The following is a 16806-nucleotide window of genomic DNA, read 5'->3' on the forward strand; positions in this document are numbered from 1 at the left end:
GGGTACAGAGAGACATGAAGGTGGATGTGTGGGGGCTTCACGATGCCCCCTCGGTGGCCACCATCAGCCCGGCACTTGGCGACTGGTGCATCCCAGGAGGCAGGACGCGGATCCTGATGCTCCTGGCGACACCCACCTGAGAATGCGCAATGGCGATCCACCGCAGCACGAACAGCACTAAGCCAAGCGCCTTCCAGGGGCAGGCACTGTCTTCTTTTGGTTTTACTGCCCCACTTCCTCGCAATCAAGACGTCGGAGTCCCTTCAAGCATGCACATCTACTGTGCGTCAGGTTTTGCTGTGCTGACGGCAGACCACAGCACAGAAGTCCCCGGTCACAGCCAGCAACAGTCAAGTCGAGACCCCTTGTGTGCATGTTCACGCTACCTCAAGCAGGACAAACGCCTCTGCCCGCAAGCCCACAGCATCCTTTCACAGGACAGCCTCTAAGAGCTCAATGCCTGTTGGGAAGACCTGGTTGCCTTTGGTTTGCCATTCTGTGTCCCAGTGGGTGAGTTTTGGAATCTCCCTTGGGGGTTTCAACAACAGAGCTTCCTACAAGCCTAATAACACACACACACACACAAGCAGACTCCTTCCCCTAGTTCACCAAATGCAGCATTCAACCGATTCTCTCCAGCTTTTTGTAAAACTGAGCTACACTGGGCTCAGCCCATGCTAGCACACTAATACAGGACTGCTCCTACACCGGCCCCCTGTCCACGGCGTGCTCCAGAGTGCTCACACCGCCCTACACTTGGTGCCTCTAGTGACCCACCTTTCGTTTTTATTCCTGGTAGCAGATTTCAAGTGTCTGACATCCCCGAATGTTTCTCCCCATATGTGGGGAAGAACCCCGGTTTTCCCTCCCCAAACTGATGACATGGTGTGTTCAGGCTCAACAAACCAAAGAAACAGGAAGTTTGTTTTAACTTTTTATTAAAATGTTAAGGATACAGATTGACTTTCTTTTGTAAATGACTGTTTTACTTTCCCTGAAATAGGACATATAAACACTCTGGTAAAACAGAATGAAAAGTCTCAATCGCGGGAGTTCCCGCACAAGGCTCTGATCCTGTTTTCAGCTATCTTATTACACGAATGCTGTTCTGTGGGGCGAGAAACAGACTGGACATCTACTTGGCTTTGCCATCTCCGCTTTCTCCAGTGGCCAAGATAAACCACTTTCACAAAGAGCTGACTTCCATGGTTCTCTGGCTTGCTACAAGTGATTGGGGGAAAACAAGAAAAAATAAAAACAAGAAAACTAACACTGAAGCAATCATACTTCCCATGTCTCTGAGTTGAGAAGTACAGGTAACCTTTAGCTAAAGGAAATCAAAAATATACAAGTTAACTACCTAGTTCATTCACCCTTAGCTATATTTGTTCACTTAAGGCTTTAACCCCTTTCCACACCAACAACTGTGTCTTAATCCAGCAATGCCTGGGAACGAATGAAACACATGCACTTCTGAGACTGACTCCCCCCAGCCTCTGCACTGGGCCCCAGCAGTGACAGCAGGCCTTCCCTGCAGGTCAGTGCTGAAGATAAAGAACAGGAAATCCAACTACAGAATGCTGCTCTCTCACCCAGAAACATGCTATCCGCATCCTCCCTACCCTCACACAAGGAGGAACCCACAGAATTTAGTTCAGTCCTTTGCAAATAAGCACCACCATCACAAAAAGTACCTCGACTCTTTTATTAAAGGAAAAATGCACACAGGCGCCCTCCGCTCCTGAGACCACCTCCTGTCCCTCCCTCTTCTACTGCAAGGGCAGAACACAGGTTAAGATCATGAATACCCACCCAACTGCACGCGTGGCACTGAGAAAATGGAACGCTATACAAACAGCCCTCATCCCACTTGGGGGATGCTGATGTCTGTACCCGGGGTGCTCACTGACACACGAGGCTGCCTATGAAGCAGCAGCCCAGAGGGCCCCTGGTTAGTGTTGTCCCCCGCTGATTTTGTGACATGAGAAAGGTAGTTTCATTCCAAACAAAAAAATCTGGAAAAGCTACAGATACTGACCTTTAAACAAACACCAAAAAAATAAAAATAAAATAACTGGTAAGAAGAAAAGATGTGAGCAAAAGAGCTCGTGCATAAAGGGACCAAATTCTGCAAGAGGAAATTTTAAAGCCCACTGAGTAAATCTTCCCTGGATTCAAACAAGTACTGTAAGACCAGAGTTTTAAGTCCTCAACTCACAGAATTAAGACCTCTTTAGCTATTAACTTTGTCATTCTGTTCAGAAAAATTTCCCCCAGAATCTGTGCAAAAGTAGCTGAGACACACCTGCAGTACATGACCACATGAGATGTTCTCAACTCTGAAATGAGGCTAAGTCACTTTATAACTGACAATGAAAAGATGCTATACAGAGAAATGAAATTTCACAATGGTATAAAAGCAAAGACGGCTGACATTTGTAACCTTGTAAGTAGAATAGTAACAACCCACCCTGCAATGCACTCTCCACAGTGAACAATGTCTATCCCCGGGTGAGGGACGCCACGACTGCGAGGCCAGGGTTCCCCCCTTTTCCACTCTCTGTGCACAAGGTGACGCCTCCGGCTACAAGGCGGTTATAGAGCCGGGGAGCTCAGGGGAGTGTCTCTCAGCAGCCTGCCAACTCAGCAGGAGTGGGGTCACCCAACTGAGCTCTGGCCTCTAATTGTATTGGTTCTGGTTCATAATTGAAGTATCTAAATGCCATTTACTAGTTTAAAAAAAAAAATAGAAAACTCTGGACCAAGAAAATTGTGAACTCAAAATAGTTAGGAGGGAGACCAATTACAATAACAACACTTTCTTTAAAAAATAGAATCACTTTCGCTCGAAATGCACCACAGTGGTGAGACGTGTTTTTCTTTTCCGGTGCCCCCGGGATGGCACACAGCTTCACTCCCCAGGATTCCGACCTGCACCAGTGCGTGGGCAGCGTCACCTCCCGACAGTGCGGAGAAGAGCACATGTCACCACTGGGCGATGGGAGCTGACAGAGACTCTTGGCTTCTCAACACCAGACATGGCTGGAGAGCTTTCCTTGATTTATTAGAAAAGTTCACGAGGAAGCTGTGAATAGGATCAGTCCAGAGAAGTAAAACTCGTTTATTTTCACTGTCCAAACATCAGTCAATGTACTGGGAGAGCCAGCGGAAGCCCTCGCCGTAGCCTTGCCTCTTGAGCACGCTGCACATGAACACTTCCATGGGGCGGGCGTTCAGTTCCTTCAGGGTCACGTTCCCCTAAAGCAGGCAAAACGAGAAAGGCCTGTTACCATCTCCACGGCAGAAAGCCTGAGAGGCGATCATCGGCACCAGTTTCCCTGCTCTTCAAAGCCGACCTAAGCAGCTGTGCGTTACAGGAATGTGGTCCGGCCCACGAGCCCTCCCAGGGCGTCGAGCTCTCAGGGCAGAACAGGCAGCACATTCCCACCCCGTGCCTGTCAATCTCTCCAGGGTGCATTCATCTGCAAAGTCAGTACCTCCCTGAGGCACTCAAGAGGTCTGGGACTGTTTAGAAAGGACAGAGTCACTGACATAGCACCCAGAAATACTGGTAATAGGCTATCCCGAGGAAATTAAAAGTCATGTGTCCTAACACTCAGGCAGAAGAGGGGAAGCTAAATGAACTATGGGAAGCATTTCTAGAAAAGATCAGGTAACCAAGAAGAGACAAGACTGAGGAACTAGGTAAAAAAGTGAGAGAGTTATCAAAGATGACAGAAAAGGAATGTTTCATTGAAGATGCCAAAACCCCAAGCTGAGAAGTTGAAAGGATTCCTGTGGAACTGGATCTGGTCTAGACTTCCTTTCTCACAAGCCTGTTTTCCTCTTTCAACAGGAGGAACCATAAACCCACATCGCTGGCCTACCGTGTAGACCTGAACAAATCACTCTGCTCCTCATCTGTGGAATGGGGTAACAGTCCTACTTCTCTCAGCAAGAAGCACTAAGTATAAAAAAATGGTTTAATTTCAGTGCTTGAAAAGTGATATGAATGACTACTCTTCTCTATAACCTGACCTCTCCTGTCCAGAATAAAACTGATCTGGGCTAATGGCTCCTTCAAAAAGCTTTCTCGGGGCTGGCACTGTGACACAGTAGATTAAGCCTCCACCTGAAGTGCCAGCATCCCATATGGCACTGGTTCAAGTCCCAGCTACTCCTCTTTTGATCCAGCTCTCTGCTATGGCCTGGAAAGGCAGTGGAAAATGGCCAAGTGCTTGGGCCCCTGCACCCCTGTGGGAGACCTGAAAGAAACTCCTGGCTTCATTTCGTCCCAGCTCCAGCTGTTAGGGCCATCTGGGGTGTGAACCAGCAGATGGAAGACCTCTCTATCTATAACTCTACCTCTCAAATAAATAAATAAATCTTAAAAAAAAAAAAAAAAGTGGCTCCATTAAAAAAAAGATTTCCCAGATACTCAGAAAACCCTCTAAAGAGAGACGTTGCCTTTTCTACCAACTCCTCAAATACTGAAGAAGCTAGATATCAGAAAATGGTTAAACAGCATGCCCCTGCCTTCAGCAAGGTCACAAAAATACCCAAAACAAAATAAATCCTAAGCCTGTTTAAACTTCTGAAAGAAGAGAATCAATATGGCAAAATAGGAGCCAGCATTTTGTGGTGCTGCGGGTTAAGCAGCTGCCTGTGATGCCAGCACCCCATTATCAGCACTAGTTCAAGTCCCAGCTGCTCTGCTTCCAATCCAGCTCCCTGCTCATGTGCCTGGGAGGTTAGCAGAAGGCGGCCCAAGTGCTTGGGACCTGGCCATCCATGTGGGAAACCGGGATGGAGTTTCTGGCTCCCGGCTTCTGGCCCAGACTGAGCATTGCAGTCATTTGGGGAGTGAACTGGCAGATGGAAAATAACCCTCCCTCCCTCCCTGTTTCTGTAATAAACAAACCTTTAAAAAAGTAATAAAAGATAGCAAGCCAGCAGTGCTTTAAAGTTGTGGACAGCACTCATGTGTCTCCTCAAGATTTTCCTCTTACCTTCCCAGTGGTCTGTCCGTAAAGCCCAAATATCTCACGGAGCTTTTCTTCACTGATAGCATCTGTTCTGTCAATTTTGTTGCCCAAGATAAGGATTGGCACATTGGATATTGTTTCATCAGTCATTAAAGCCTAAAGCCAAGATAAAATAAAAACAAAGTGAAACCTAGGAAGTCTATCAACAAGGAAAGCCAGCAGCTTCAGGTCTTATAAGGTGTGAAATGAAAGGTAGAAATAAGATCATCTTCACATCTGATTAAAGGCTTCTCTCTGACACCATGTAACACACCTTTACCATTTGGTAAAAAGCCCCTACCTGCCTCAAAAGTCACAGCTGAAGGCTGTCTGTTTCCGAGGCAACAGAACTACTCAGCCACAAACCACTCTCAGAACGGTCAGCACGGTCCTAGAAGAGTGCTCTGGCTGCAGACCCTCAAAGATGACTACAGGAAGGCTCCAAGGTTTACTGACTGCCCAACACACACAAAACACTGCCTCAGGCACTGAGACAGGAAACAAAGGGTAAGACCCATCCCTGTGGTCAAGTAACCCTCCCTCTTATGTTCACGCTTGTGTTCACAAAGCTTGGAAGGAAAACAGCACGGTGGATGACTGTCACGATGAGTGAGGACAGAATATTAATACTAAAGTAAGTTCAAATAAATACAATGGTGATTTGAGGCTTGAAGAAAGTCTCAGCAAAACTATGGAACCTAAAACTGGGCCTCCAGAGCAGGATTTGGATATGCGGAAAGGAGGAGGAGGAACATAACGTAAGCCCCGGCTCTGCAGTCAGGAGTGAAGGCAGCAGCCACAGGGAGCAGTGCTGCCTGCACTGAAGCATCTGTACTGGCATCAGCCCAAGGAAATGGGGCAGGAAGGGACGGCCCGCATCATGACACCCACCTGAGAAGTCAGCTGCAATGGATTCTAACACCGCAGTGAGTAAAACCTACGCCTCAGTACCATGAACCCACCTGTGGCACTCATGTGAGAGACGATGAGCTAGCCTAGGGTAGCAGCACTGAATGACCACTACAGGAGACTGACAGAAAGTCACAGCTGACACAGAACGAGTCTGGCCCTCCAGCTCTCACCCACAGGAAAGCAGTGTTGAAGAGATAAAAGGGAAAGGTGCTGTGACCACCTGGAATCCCAGGAAACATGAGAGAAAAACAAGAGCAAGGATGTCATTCATTAAGCAGTGACAGAGTGCCTACTATGTACCCAATGTTTTGCCAGGTGCAGCGACTTCACAAAAAAAAATTAGACAAGGTTCCTATCATGGAAGCTCAGGTCTGGTGGGAGAGACCTATAAGAAAATCAGCAAACACAACAGACACTGGTGATGCGGTGTGAGAGGTCAGGGAAAGCTGCTCAGAGCTGGTCACATCTGAACCCCGAGTTCCCTGAAGGGACATTTTACAATGTGCTGGGGAGAGCAGATGAGGAAGCCAGGCAGGGAATGGCTACTCGTGCCTGTTCAAGAAAAAAAAAAAAAAACACAAGTTGTTCTCTAGGTTTAGCATATAGCTCAAGTAGGCAGGAAAGAGAAAGGATGCTGGAGAAATAGGGAGGATCATGAAAAGGTCTTATGTGCCACATAAGAGACCTGTGGATTTTATCCTGCCTGTGCCAGCGAACTATCCAAAGATACTAAGCAGAGCAATGACAAGTCTGAGAAAGTTACTTCTAGCACTTCAGTGCATGGCAACAGTCATGAAACGACAATAATCCACAGGTTTCTGGACTACGGGTCCAGGCAGGTGGTGGGGTAAGATGAACAGTTCCATTCTGGAAAACAGAAATCAGTGCGTGGGTTGTCCAGTGGGTAGCATTATGCAGACGTCTAGATGGGAGAAATCCACTTGGGAATCTTTGACATCTGGGCGGCAGAGGAAGGAACTGGAATAGGTGGGACTAGCCTGAAAGAAAGACTAGACCCTTGGGAAGAGCAGTACTTCAGGGCTAAGCACTTGAGAGAGAGCACCACAACCAAGAGTGCAAAGGGGAGTTTCTAGAACGAGAATGGTGAGTGCCAAGGGGTCAACTAAGGGAAGGGCTTCACTATAGGCAATTCTACATGAGACCAGAGCTATACACTTGAGAAACATGCTTATAAATAAACCTGAGACAGCTTCCAACTGCCAGTAACAAGAATGCAGGGTTACAGTTCATCAAAGAGAAGTACAGAGTGAAGGAGCAGGACTAACAGAAGCAACATTACAGAAATCATCCAGTCAAGAAAATGTAATGTTGACAAAGGTGAAGCCTGGAGTGAGTACTTGACAGTGTCTCAGGATGCTGGGACCTGGGCCACAGACTTGAACAGACTGCCAGTGTCCTCCAGCACACTCATCAGCGGGAGGGTGGGGAGGCACAACCCGCGAACGCAGATTCACAAACTCAACAAATTCTAATATCTCCGTTAGGGTTTCCTGATGCCAGCCATAAAAAGGGTGCCGAGACATGATACACAGAAGGGAACACTGTTTACTATGCTGAGCCAGACAGGAGCCCTTTGATCTAAACCATATGTTAATTTATACAGTTTAAGCCGAGTTTCCTCAGACACTGAAAAGCAGTATCTTAGATTTTAAAACATTTTTTTCCTGCAACTACGACTCTCAGCAAATGTGCACTCCAATGACTAAGTACTGGCACTACTGAGCCAAGTAGTTAAAAGAAACAGAGGTAGTAAAGAAAATACAAACATACATTAAGCTCAACTTTGGATTCCATGAGGCGAGAATGATCTGCACAGTCCACCAGAAAGACAATCCCATTAATTGCAGGAAGGTAATTTTTCCAAACCCGGCGTGCTAGAAGACAAAGTTAGTGATTGCATCAATAAAATATATAAATATATACTGAAAATAAGCTAAGAACCTGTGAAATGGACAAATCTGGTCCAGGTTTCAGTAACAATACTTCCTTATGGTTCTCTAAGTCCTGACCAGTATTAAGTCAGAGCAGAGGAAGCAAACTGATGGGTCCATGAACCTAAACCTGGTTTTTATAAATTCAGAATTTGTCTTCCTTGAAATAACAACTCTGGGTAATTCTACACCTACCCATCCACATGCCAATAATCAGCTGGAACTGAATCGTGGCTTCTCCTTCAGATAACGTCTGAATTCTTCAGTTTGCCAAAATTGCGTTACTCTTCACTGTCTTGGAGTCCACTTACTTAAATGACCTATTTATCACCTCTGGAGCTAATTTAGTTTGCAACCTTTGAGTTAAAATATCAGAATGTTAACTATTTCTGCATATAACATTAGTTCTAAGTTATTCCTAAACCACTAGTGTGAGTGTGCTGACACACGTACCTGCTCAGCCCTGGGGGACTGGGCTACCCAGGGGCCTGACCTGCCCTATAAACGTTACTTCCATTTGTTTGTGACACAGAATGGTAAAGATCGGAAAGCAGCGCATTAATCGTACCATGATTTCCAAGCCCCTCATCTCTAGTCCTTGCGGTGGAACGAGTCGGAAGCACAACCACGTCAGTGAACAACGTGAACTTCTAAAGAGCGGGGTGGGGAAGGAGGGCGGGAGGGACTTTCAGTTTCCCTATTTCTACACTGACTACGTTTGTTTGAGTATTAAGCCTACACTGCTTTTATAGTTAAATTTTTTAAGTTATTTTTAAGTTACAAAAATAAAATGAAATCCATAGATAGATATTGTTTCAGTCACTTCTGTAAAACAGTGGCCATGTTATGATAAAAAGTGTCCTTGTTGAATAAATTTTTCTTAAAAGAAGTAAAACTATATACATCAACACACTTCCCTTTTTTTACAACACCTGTAAGCTAAATTATCACAAATAATCTACAATTCCCAGGTGTCTAGGGACATGTGGTGCCTATTCCTTCAGCACTGTCCCGATGGACCAGTTCAGTCTTACCTGGCTCTGAATTTAAATTTGTAAGCTGTTACACAACTTTTTTGGAAGAAACAGCAGAAGATACCACGTACCCATTCCTACATACAAGCTCATGATAGAAAAAAGGAAACAAGATAATTTATAACCCTCCATCAAACTCCTCCCTGTTAGTGTTTCTGCTATTTTCTTCCCATTTTTCTTCTGTGCAGGTATTTTATGCAATTGTGATTATACTGCATACATGATTTTCAGGATATAAAACCAATTGAATAAAATAAATGCAATTACATTAATGAAATTACCAACTATAAAATTCTTGTGCTCACTGACTAGAAATTACAATATTCTTTTTTCTTAACCATACTTTTTAAAAAACTTAGATTCAACCTAGTAAAATGTTCTAAAAGTCTTCTCAACTCAATTTAATAAAAAGTGAATCTGACAGAATCTTGAGCTTTTTGCCCCATCTTCCCAGATCACACCCACATCTGAAGAGTCACACCCGGTGCTTAGTCTTGTCAAATGTTAACTGAGTGTCCATCAGCTAAAGATGCCCAGTGTGTATCGCTAAGACACATAAAAGACACCTGAGAGGAACCAGGAATCAAACAGACACAGTCTGAGGAGGCAAAAGGGCAAAAAGCTGGAAGAAAACCTACCAACCATCCCAGGTGGGTCAAGTATATACAAAATATCAATGCAGATCAGAGTGGTCTTATTTAGTCACTGTTATTTTTGCAACTTTTTGACAAGTTTGAACTTACTTACAAAGAAGCTAACGACCTACATACTCACACTCCTTTGAGTAGAGACTTGCTAACTAAATATAATACATGATACCATACTGTACCTGTTCAAGAGGAAAAAACACTTTACACAAGATTATTAGGGGTTGGCACTGTCGCACAGCAGGTTAAGCTGCTGCCTGCAATGCCTGCATCCCATATAAGGGCTGGTTTGAGTTCCCCCCAACTTCAGATCTAGCTTCCTGCTAATGTACCTGGGAAGGCAATGGAGGATGGCCCGAGTACTTGGGCCCCTGCACCCATTTGGGAGACTTAGATGGAGCTCCAGGTTCCTGGCTTTGGCCTGGACCAGCCCCAGCCATCAGGACCATCTAAACCCCAGTGGATAGAAGATCTCTTTGTCTCTTCCTCTCTTCTCTGCAACTTGGCCTTTCAAATAAATCTTTTTTAAAAAAGGAAAGGCTGATGCTGTGGCAGAACAGGTTAAGCCTCTGCCTGAGATGCCAGCATCCCACTTGGGTGCCAGTTTGAGAACTGTCTGCTCCACTTCTAATCCAGGTCCCTGCTAATGGGCCTGGGAAAGTAGCAGAAGACAGCCAAAGTACTTGGGCCCCTGCACCCAGGAGAGAGTCCTGGAAGAAGCTCTGGGCTCCTGGCTTCGGCCTGGCCTAGCCCTGGCTGTTGCGGCCATTTGGGAAATGAACTGGAGAATATATGAATTCTTTCTGTCTCTCTTCCTTTCTCTGTAACTCTGCCTTTCAAATAAATTAAAAAAAAAAAAGAGAGAGAGAGAGAGAGAGAGAGAGAGATTATTGGGGCAACTGACCAAAAGGAATACACATGACAGAGTATATAAAAATAGAACATCCTAAATTGGATGTTAAGAAATAGGTATTAGGGAGCAAAAGCATATGAGGTACTCAAATGGTTCAGAAAAAAAATCAATATTAATGAAAGTATTTCAAAAAGTTCATGGAAATGGAATTAAGAGGTTATTTTTGTGCAATAAATGTTGAAATCCACACATAGTATTTTCATAATACATATTTTCCATGAAGTTTTCAAAACACTCTCATATGCACGGCTTTTGCACCAATATAAACTTATCTTTTACTTCTATTTTCCATGAATCTTCTGACATGTTCTCATATGTATTACAGAGAGGGAGACTAATAAATCTCTACAAAAGGACTGAGTGGAAGTCTCTGCACTATTTACAAATTATATCTTAAATCACTTAAAAATACTAAATGAATAAAACAGCCTCATTAAGTAAGATCCCAATCCTAAATTCAAGAAATGTAGAAGGTAGAAAGGACACAAGCTTCGAGGGCCCAGAATAAATCATAAGCCAAGACCATGCTTCCACTACGTCTCTTACCTTGCTCATGCCCACCAAGATCAAAAGTTGTAAAGGTCATTCCAGCAATTGTCAGCTCTTCTGATGCTGAAAAATTGGCAATAAATAGGAAAGAAATCAACTTATGTATCCAAAGGCCCAATCACCACGTTGTGAGCCAACACCAATACAAGGTGAAAACTTCACCTTGTCCTGGGAAGGGCAGCAGTGAGAATGCTCTGAAACTATTCTAAAAAGCCAACCACTTCTTTTTCTCTTAGAAGCAGATACAGGAGATGTGTCCCATTACGGAACCAAAGAGAACAGTGACAAAGTTCAGGAGACTTAGATTTATGAGTCTGTGCCTTGAATACGTCCTCTAGGTAATTTTTCTAAGTAAGGTGAATTTTGGGACCTCAGTTATTAAAAGTGGAGATTTATCCTCCAAACTTGATGTTGACCTTCAAAGATCAAAAGGTCACCTGGTATTTTCAAACCTACTCGGATGCAGTGTTGGAACATGTTGGCCCAATCTGTCATCTTTGAGCATGTGAAGAAGAGTGGTTTTGCCTGCATTGTCCAAACCCAAGAATACAAGTTTTCCAGATTTCTTATAGAGTCCTAAAAGAGAAAAAAAATGTTAATGTAAATTTTTCTCTTCTTAATGAAGACTGTTTTTAATTAATTAAATTGTTGAAAGAAATGCATAAAATTTGAAACATGCATTTCAAGGAAATGGCTTTACCTAGGAACTGGAGCACACTGCTGAAGCCATTGTAGATCCACTCAAAGATGAAAGACATTATTAATGCTTACTACCTGTATAAAATAGCAAAGTAGTAAACATTAGCTTTCTAATGCCAAACAGCTCTGGAGAAGCTAATTCTTATTCCCTGGTCTGATACACACTTATATAGAGCCATGTTTCTAGGTATAAGGTGAAATAAAGATAAATGAACCTTGTTCCCTCTCAAGACAAGAATTTTACACTTTGGAATGATTTTGGACATCAGTCATTGTCTGCATTCACTCTTGGCTTCCTAAGTTAACAATCTACACTGAGAGTTAAAGATATCATTTCCTTCACTATATGACGCACTCCTCCAAGCAACTGCCCATCCACATTCCTGAGACACAGCACTGCTGGCTACAGTTAGCAACAGCTTTAGGGAACCCGTCTCCTCAAGAATCTGGACCAAAGGGCCACACAGGCACTAAGCGGAAAACCAAAATGAAAATAACCTGAACAAAAGCATATTAACCTATCCTTGTGAACAGCTATAGAACAAAGTCACCCGAAATCCTATTGGCTGGCACCATCTGCCCTGCTCCATTTACCAACATTCTCTCTTCTTAAACAATATTTGTCTAACCTCCTTTGCAGATATGTGTCTCAGTTTACAAAAAGAAAGACAACACTATTTTACAGAACCACAAAGGGACAAGAAGAGAACCCTTTCATACTACAAATAATCAAGCTTGAATCATTTTACAAGTCCTCGGAGTCTTAAAATAAGATGTTCGTGATACGGCAGGAAGTTCCTAAGCAAGGACCTATCTTAACGTGTCCTGATATTAACACCACTCTCCCTACAGTTTCCCACAGGCCTAGACAAAATAAACAGTGACTCAACGCTACTAAAAAGCTTCATACTCTGGCAATAAGCAAGAAGACTGCTGTATGAAACAAAATGGAAGGACCTAGGGTAATTCCTGAGGTTTCTCAGAGTCAACATTTCCTGGTCACATTCAATTTTTGCCTCAATATCTCAGATTCAGTACAGAAAGAAAAAATCTCCACTTTCACCCTCTCGATCAGCAAGAGGATCTAAACATAAGACTTTACACTACACATGACCAACTGCAATCCAACAAAGCTTTCACAAACAGTAACCAGTAAAAGGGTTAACCACAAAAGCCCACTTACATTCTTCAAAGAATACTAGACAAAAAAGAAGCTGAAATATGGAGAAGGTATACGTTTTTCATTTCCATCCAATTACTGGGTTTTACCAGCCCACAGCAGCCTGAGGGCCAAATAAAACTTGGGAGTTTGGGTAGAGGTAGAGATTGAGAGGAAAGCTTTTAGGTAGGGTTTTTTGTTTGTTTTTGGTTCCTTTTTGGCCTTTTCAGAAACATTCAAATGTATTTTGGCAGAAAGATCACATTTTACATGTTAAATTACAGTTCTGTCTGGAAACTTTAAGAAGTCCAGTAACTTAGGGGCACTTACAAGGCTCCTATACTTAAGTTCCCACTTACTGCAGGTAAGTAAGAGAACAACTTGCCTTTCCCCTACAATGCCCCCAAACCAAACATCCTGCCTGGTCTGCTCAGCCTACTGCTTGAGGAGACACAGCTCACCTTTAGACAGTACCCCTCGTTCAGTTACCCCCACTCTGATCACTCCTGTGCGAGCTAACACGTCTATCCATTTGTCCTACACTGGTTTGTAGTCCACCCCTCACAGTATCACTGTAAACTGTACCACATCAAGGGCACACATCTGGACACCACCTGCAATGCCTGCATCCCACATCACAGAGACCAGGTTCAAGACACAGCTCCACTTCCATTCCAGCTTCCTGCTAATGCCCGCCCTGGGAGGCAGCCGGCAACGGCTCAAGTACTTGGATCCCTGCCACCTGCATGCAAGATCTGGATTATGTTCCCCGGCCGCTGCAGGCATTTGGGGAGTGAACCAACAGGCAGGGTCTCAATACCTTTCAAATAAACGACAATAAATAAACTTTAAACTTTTACCATATTATTTTAGAAATACTCCAAATTTAGATAAATTCTGCAAAGGGGACAAAGGAAAAACCCCATACTTTAAGGATTTTTTCATGGTAACTGAACTACTTAGATTTTCTAATTTGTTTTCTCTTGATATCCCTGCTTTCCAAGCCCTATAAGATTTTTCCCTCGAAAATTATGGATATAGAGTGCTTCAAGATACTCTTCAGGTGATTAAAAAAAAAAAAAAAAAACCCTAATAGACACAAAGCGCACAAAGCGTTGGGTTGTACTGCTACCAGAGTTAAGAAAATGGCTTTGGGGCCAGCATTTGGCCTAACAGGTTAAGCTCCACCTGCAGTGCGAGCATCCCATATGAGCACTGGTTCAAGTCCTGGCTGTTCCACTTCTGATACAGCTCCCTGCTAAAGCACCTGGGAAAAGCAGTGGAGGATGGCCCAAGTCCTTTGACCCCTGCCACCCACGTGGAGACCTGGATGAAGCTCCTGGCTCCTGGCTTCAGCCTGGCCCAGACCATTGCAGCCATTTGGTGAGTGAGCCAGTGGATGGAAAATCTTTCTCTCTGTCTAACTCTGGCTTTCAAATAAACAAAATAAATCAAAAGAAAAGAAAATGGTCTTGTTGGCTCTTCCATCCTTACAATCTTCTTTTTTTTTTAAGGCTAATATATTTATTTGAAAGGCAGAGTTACAGAGTGGCAGAGACAGAGAGAGACAAAGAAGTCCTCCATCCACTGGTTCACTCCCTAAATGGCTGCAATGGCTGGAGCTGGGCCAATCTGAAGCCAGGAGCTTCTTCCAGGTCTCCCACGTGGATGCAGGGGCATAAGCACTTGGGCCATCTTCCACCGCTTTCCCAGGCCTAGCAGGCAGACGGATCGGAATTGGAACAGCCAGGTCTCAAACCAGCGCTCATATGGGATACAGGCACTGCAGGCGGCGGCTCACCCTTGCAATCTTAGTGTGTACTAACTCCAGCAGTTCACAGCTTATGACATACATGCACATCTCATTCATCCTCACGCCAACCCCACCATGCAGGGTCCACAGGCCTCACTGAACAAAATAAAGAAGCTGACATCTAGGGTAACTGACTTGTCCAGCCTGCTCCACTGAAAAAGTAACAATTCCAGGACTTAAACCTTCAGCTTTTAACACCAAAGCTAAAACTCTTCCTATTAACATCACATAAAATTCAAATACAAATCGCAAGTTAAAAGTGTACTTCCTAGGCCGGCGCCGCGGCTCACTAGGCTAATCCTCCGCCTAGCGGCGCCGGCACACCGGGTTCTAGTCCCGGTCGGGGCGCCGGATTCTGTCCCGGTTGCCCCTCTTCCAGGCCAGCCCTCTGCTGTGGCCAGGGAGTGCAGTGGAGGATGGCCCAGGTGCTTGGGCCCTGCACCCCATGGGAGACCAGGAAAAGCACCTGGCTCCTGGCTCCTGCCATCGGATCAGCGCGGTGCGCCGGCCGCAGCGCGCCGGCCGCGGCGGCCATTGGAGGGTGAACCAACGGCAAAGGAAGACCTTTCTCTCTGTCTCTCTCTCTCACTGTCCACTCTGCCTGTCAAAAAAAAAAAAAAAATTAAAAAAAAAAAAAAAAAAAGTGTACTTCCTCAACCTCCCGACCTCACAGAAGGTAACCTTTGGAAGTTTTCTAACTTGGAATTCATGACACCGTTTAGGTGATATTTTAACTACTGATATTCTATTTATTTTTGTATTGTTGATCCACTCCACCACCGTATGGCAAGTCAGAGTATTCCAAAATTAAAGGACTTTAAATTGCCAGCGGAAACACTGCTAGTGTACCCAAAATGAAAATTCCCAAATTTCAGGACAAACACAAAGAAAGGTGGAGCACCAAAGTGACCATTAGCCAACAAGAAATTTACACACTGGGAGCCACTTTAACGCAGAGTTCCAGACACCTGGAGGTAGTGGGCAGCTGGCTTTCAGCTAAGGAATTCTGCTGATGTCCGGGGCAGATGTTAAAGGTGAGCTTCCTGGCAAACCCCTCCAAGCGCCTGCTCTAGACCTAAGCAGATGCACTGGGATATAAAGCGCACGAGAGAATACGGATGGGGACAACTGGGCGTCGACCCTCAGACGTGCGCTCCAGACCGCTCAGCTAGACCCGGGACGAAAACACTAACCTACGCCAACGCACGTGAGGGCATTTTTCCACGCAAGGAAGGGGGGGGGGAGGAGGAAGGAGAAAAATCAGGGTTCGACACAGGACATCAGATGACAACAGAGCGCTGCGTGAGGCGGAGCCCTGGACTGGGAGCCTGCAGACCTGGTTCCAGCGCCCACTCTTGCTGGCTGCAGGGCCCTGGCGAGCCTCAGGTCCCGAGTCTGTCAAACAAGGGTACTCGTCAAGGGCTCTCCCCATCTCCCCGAGGGACTGAGGCTCATCCGAGGAAGGGGATCGCACAGTACGGACAGGCAGAGAGAGAGACAGAGAAGTCTAGCAGCGGCAAGACCCGAGAGGAATACAGATGGACCCCATGCCCCCGACGTCCGCAGGGGACGGAGCAGACCCGGCCGAATCGGCCCGTCCCCGCCCAGAACCAGCCCGTGGCCCCACAGAACCGCCTGCGTGTCACTTCCCCCCCCCAACCCGGCCAGGGCCAGCCTCCGCTAGGATCCTCCCGATCAGCCGCCCCTGCTCCGCGGGTCCCGCTCCCTCCCGCGCCGAGGCCCCCGCACTCACGGCCCGAGGGGCTCCTCCGGCGGCGGCGGGCGGCTTGGACCCTCCCTCAGAGCACACAGGCCAGCTGCAACCCGCACCGCCAGGTACTCGCCGGATGTACGTCACACGCCCCCGGGACTTCCGGCGCGCGCTTGCCCCGCCCCTCCGCTGGCGTCACGCCGCTCCGCCCGGTGCCGCCCTGGCGGCGACTCGGGGAGCGGCGAGGCGGGCTTGTGGGCGGCCCCCGGCTGGGCCCTGCCTGCCAGCTGGACAGGGAGCGAGTCCGCCGCGCGAGACGTGGCAGTGTGGCGGCTGGAAGGCGGGGCCGGAATTGAAGGGCCGCTCGACGACCGGGGACGCCTAGGTTCACGA

The 16806-nt window shown here is 45.9% G+C and overlaps 1 protein-coding gene across 2 annotated transcripts; it reads right to left on the bottom strand.

The window, feature by feature from the left end:
• Window positions 1-921: 921 nt before the first annotated feature.
• Window positions 922-16551, bottom strand: SAR1A (secretion associated Ras related GTPase 1A). 2 transcript variants are annotated; one of them, XM_002718438.6, is made up of 7 exons: window positions 16456-16551; window positions 11732-11805; window positions 11488-11607; window positions 11029-11094; window positions 7728-7831; window positions 5010-5141; window positions 922-3258 (listed from the first exon to the last, which is right to left on the bottom strand). In XM_002718438.6, the coding sequence occupies exons 2-7, from the start codon at window positions 11787-11789 to the stop codon at window positions 3142-3144; spliced, it is 597 nt and encodes a 198-aa protein (XP_002718484.1). In that variant the 5' UTR covers window positions 11790-11805; window positions 16456-16551; the 3' UTR covers window positions 922-3141. The 2 variants fall into 2 exon arrangements, with proteins under 2 accessions (XP_002718484.1, XP_017204218.1); XM_017348729.4 differs by having other exon boundaries at window positions 11469-11607.
• Window positions 16552-16806: the final 255 nt, after the last annotated feature.

Source organism: Oryctolagus cuniculus, chromosome 15, assembly GCF_051225735.1.
Source record: "Oryctolagus cuniculus isolate XC-2025 breed Fujian yellow rabbit chromosome 15, ASM5122573v1, whole genome shotgun sequence".
NCBI lineage: Eukaryota > Metazoa > Chordata > Mammalia > Lagomorpha > Leporidae > Oryctolagus > Oryctolagus cuniculus.

Excerpts from the sequence above, each read along its gene's own strand:
- SAR1A (XM_002718438.6), bottom strand. The coding sequence starts at position 11,789 with ATGTCTTTCATCTTTGAGTGGATCTACAATGGCTTCAGCAGTGTGCTC. Across the intron at positions 7,832-11,028 it reads TCTTGGTGGGCATGAGCAAG|CACGCCGGGTTTGGAAAAAT; the intron begins GTAAGAGACGTA and ends TTTGTCTTCTAG. Across the intron at positions 3,259-5,009 it reads ACGGACAGACCACTGGGAAG|GGGAACGTGACCCTGAAGGA; the intron begins GTAAGAGGAAAA and ends TGCCTGCTTTAG.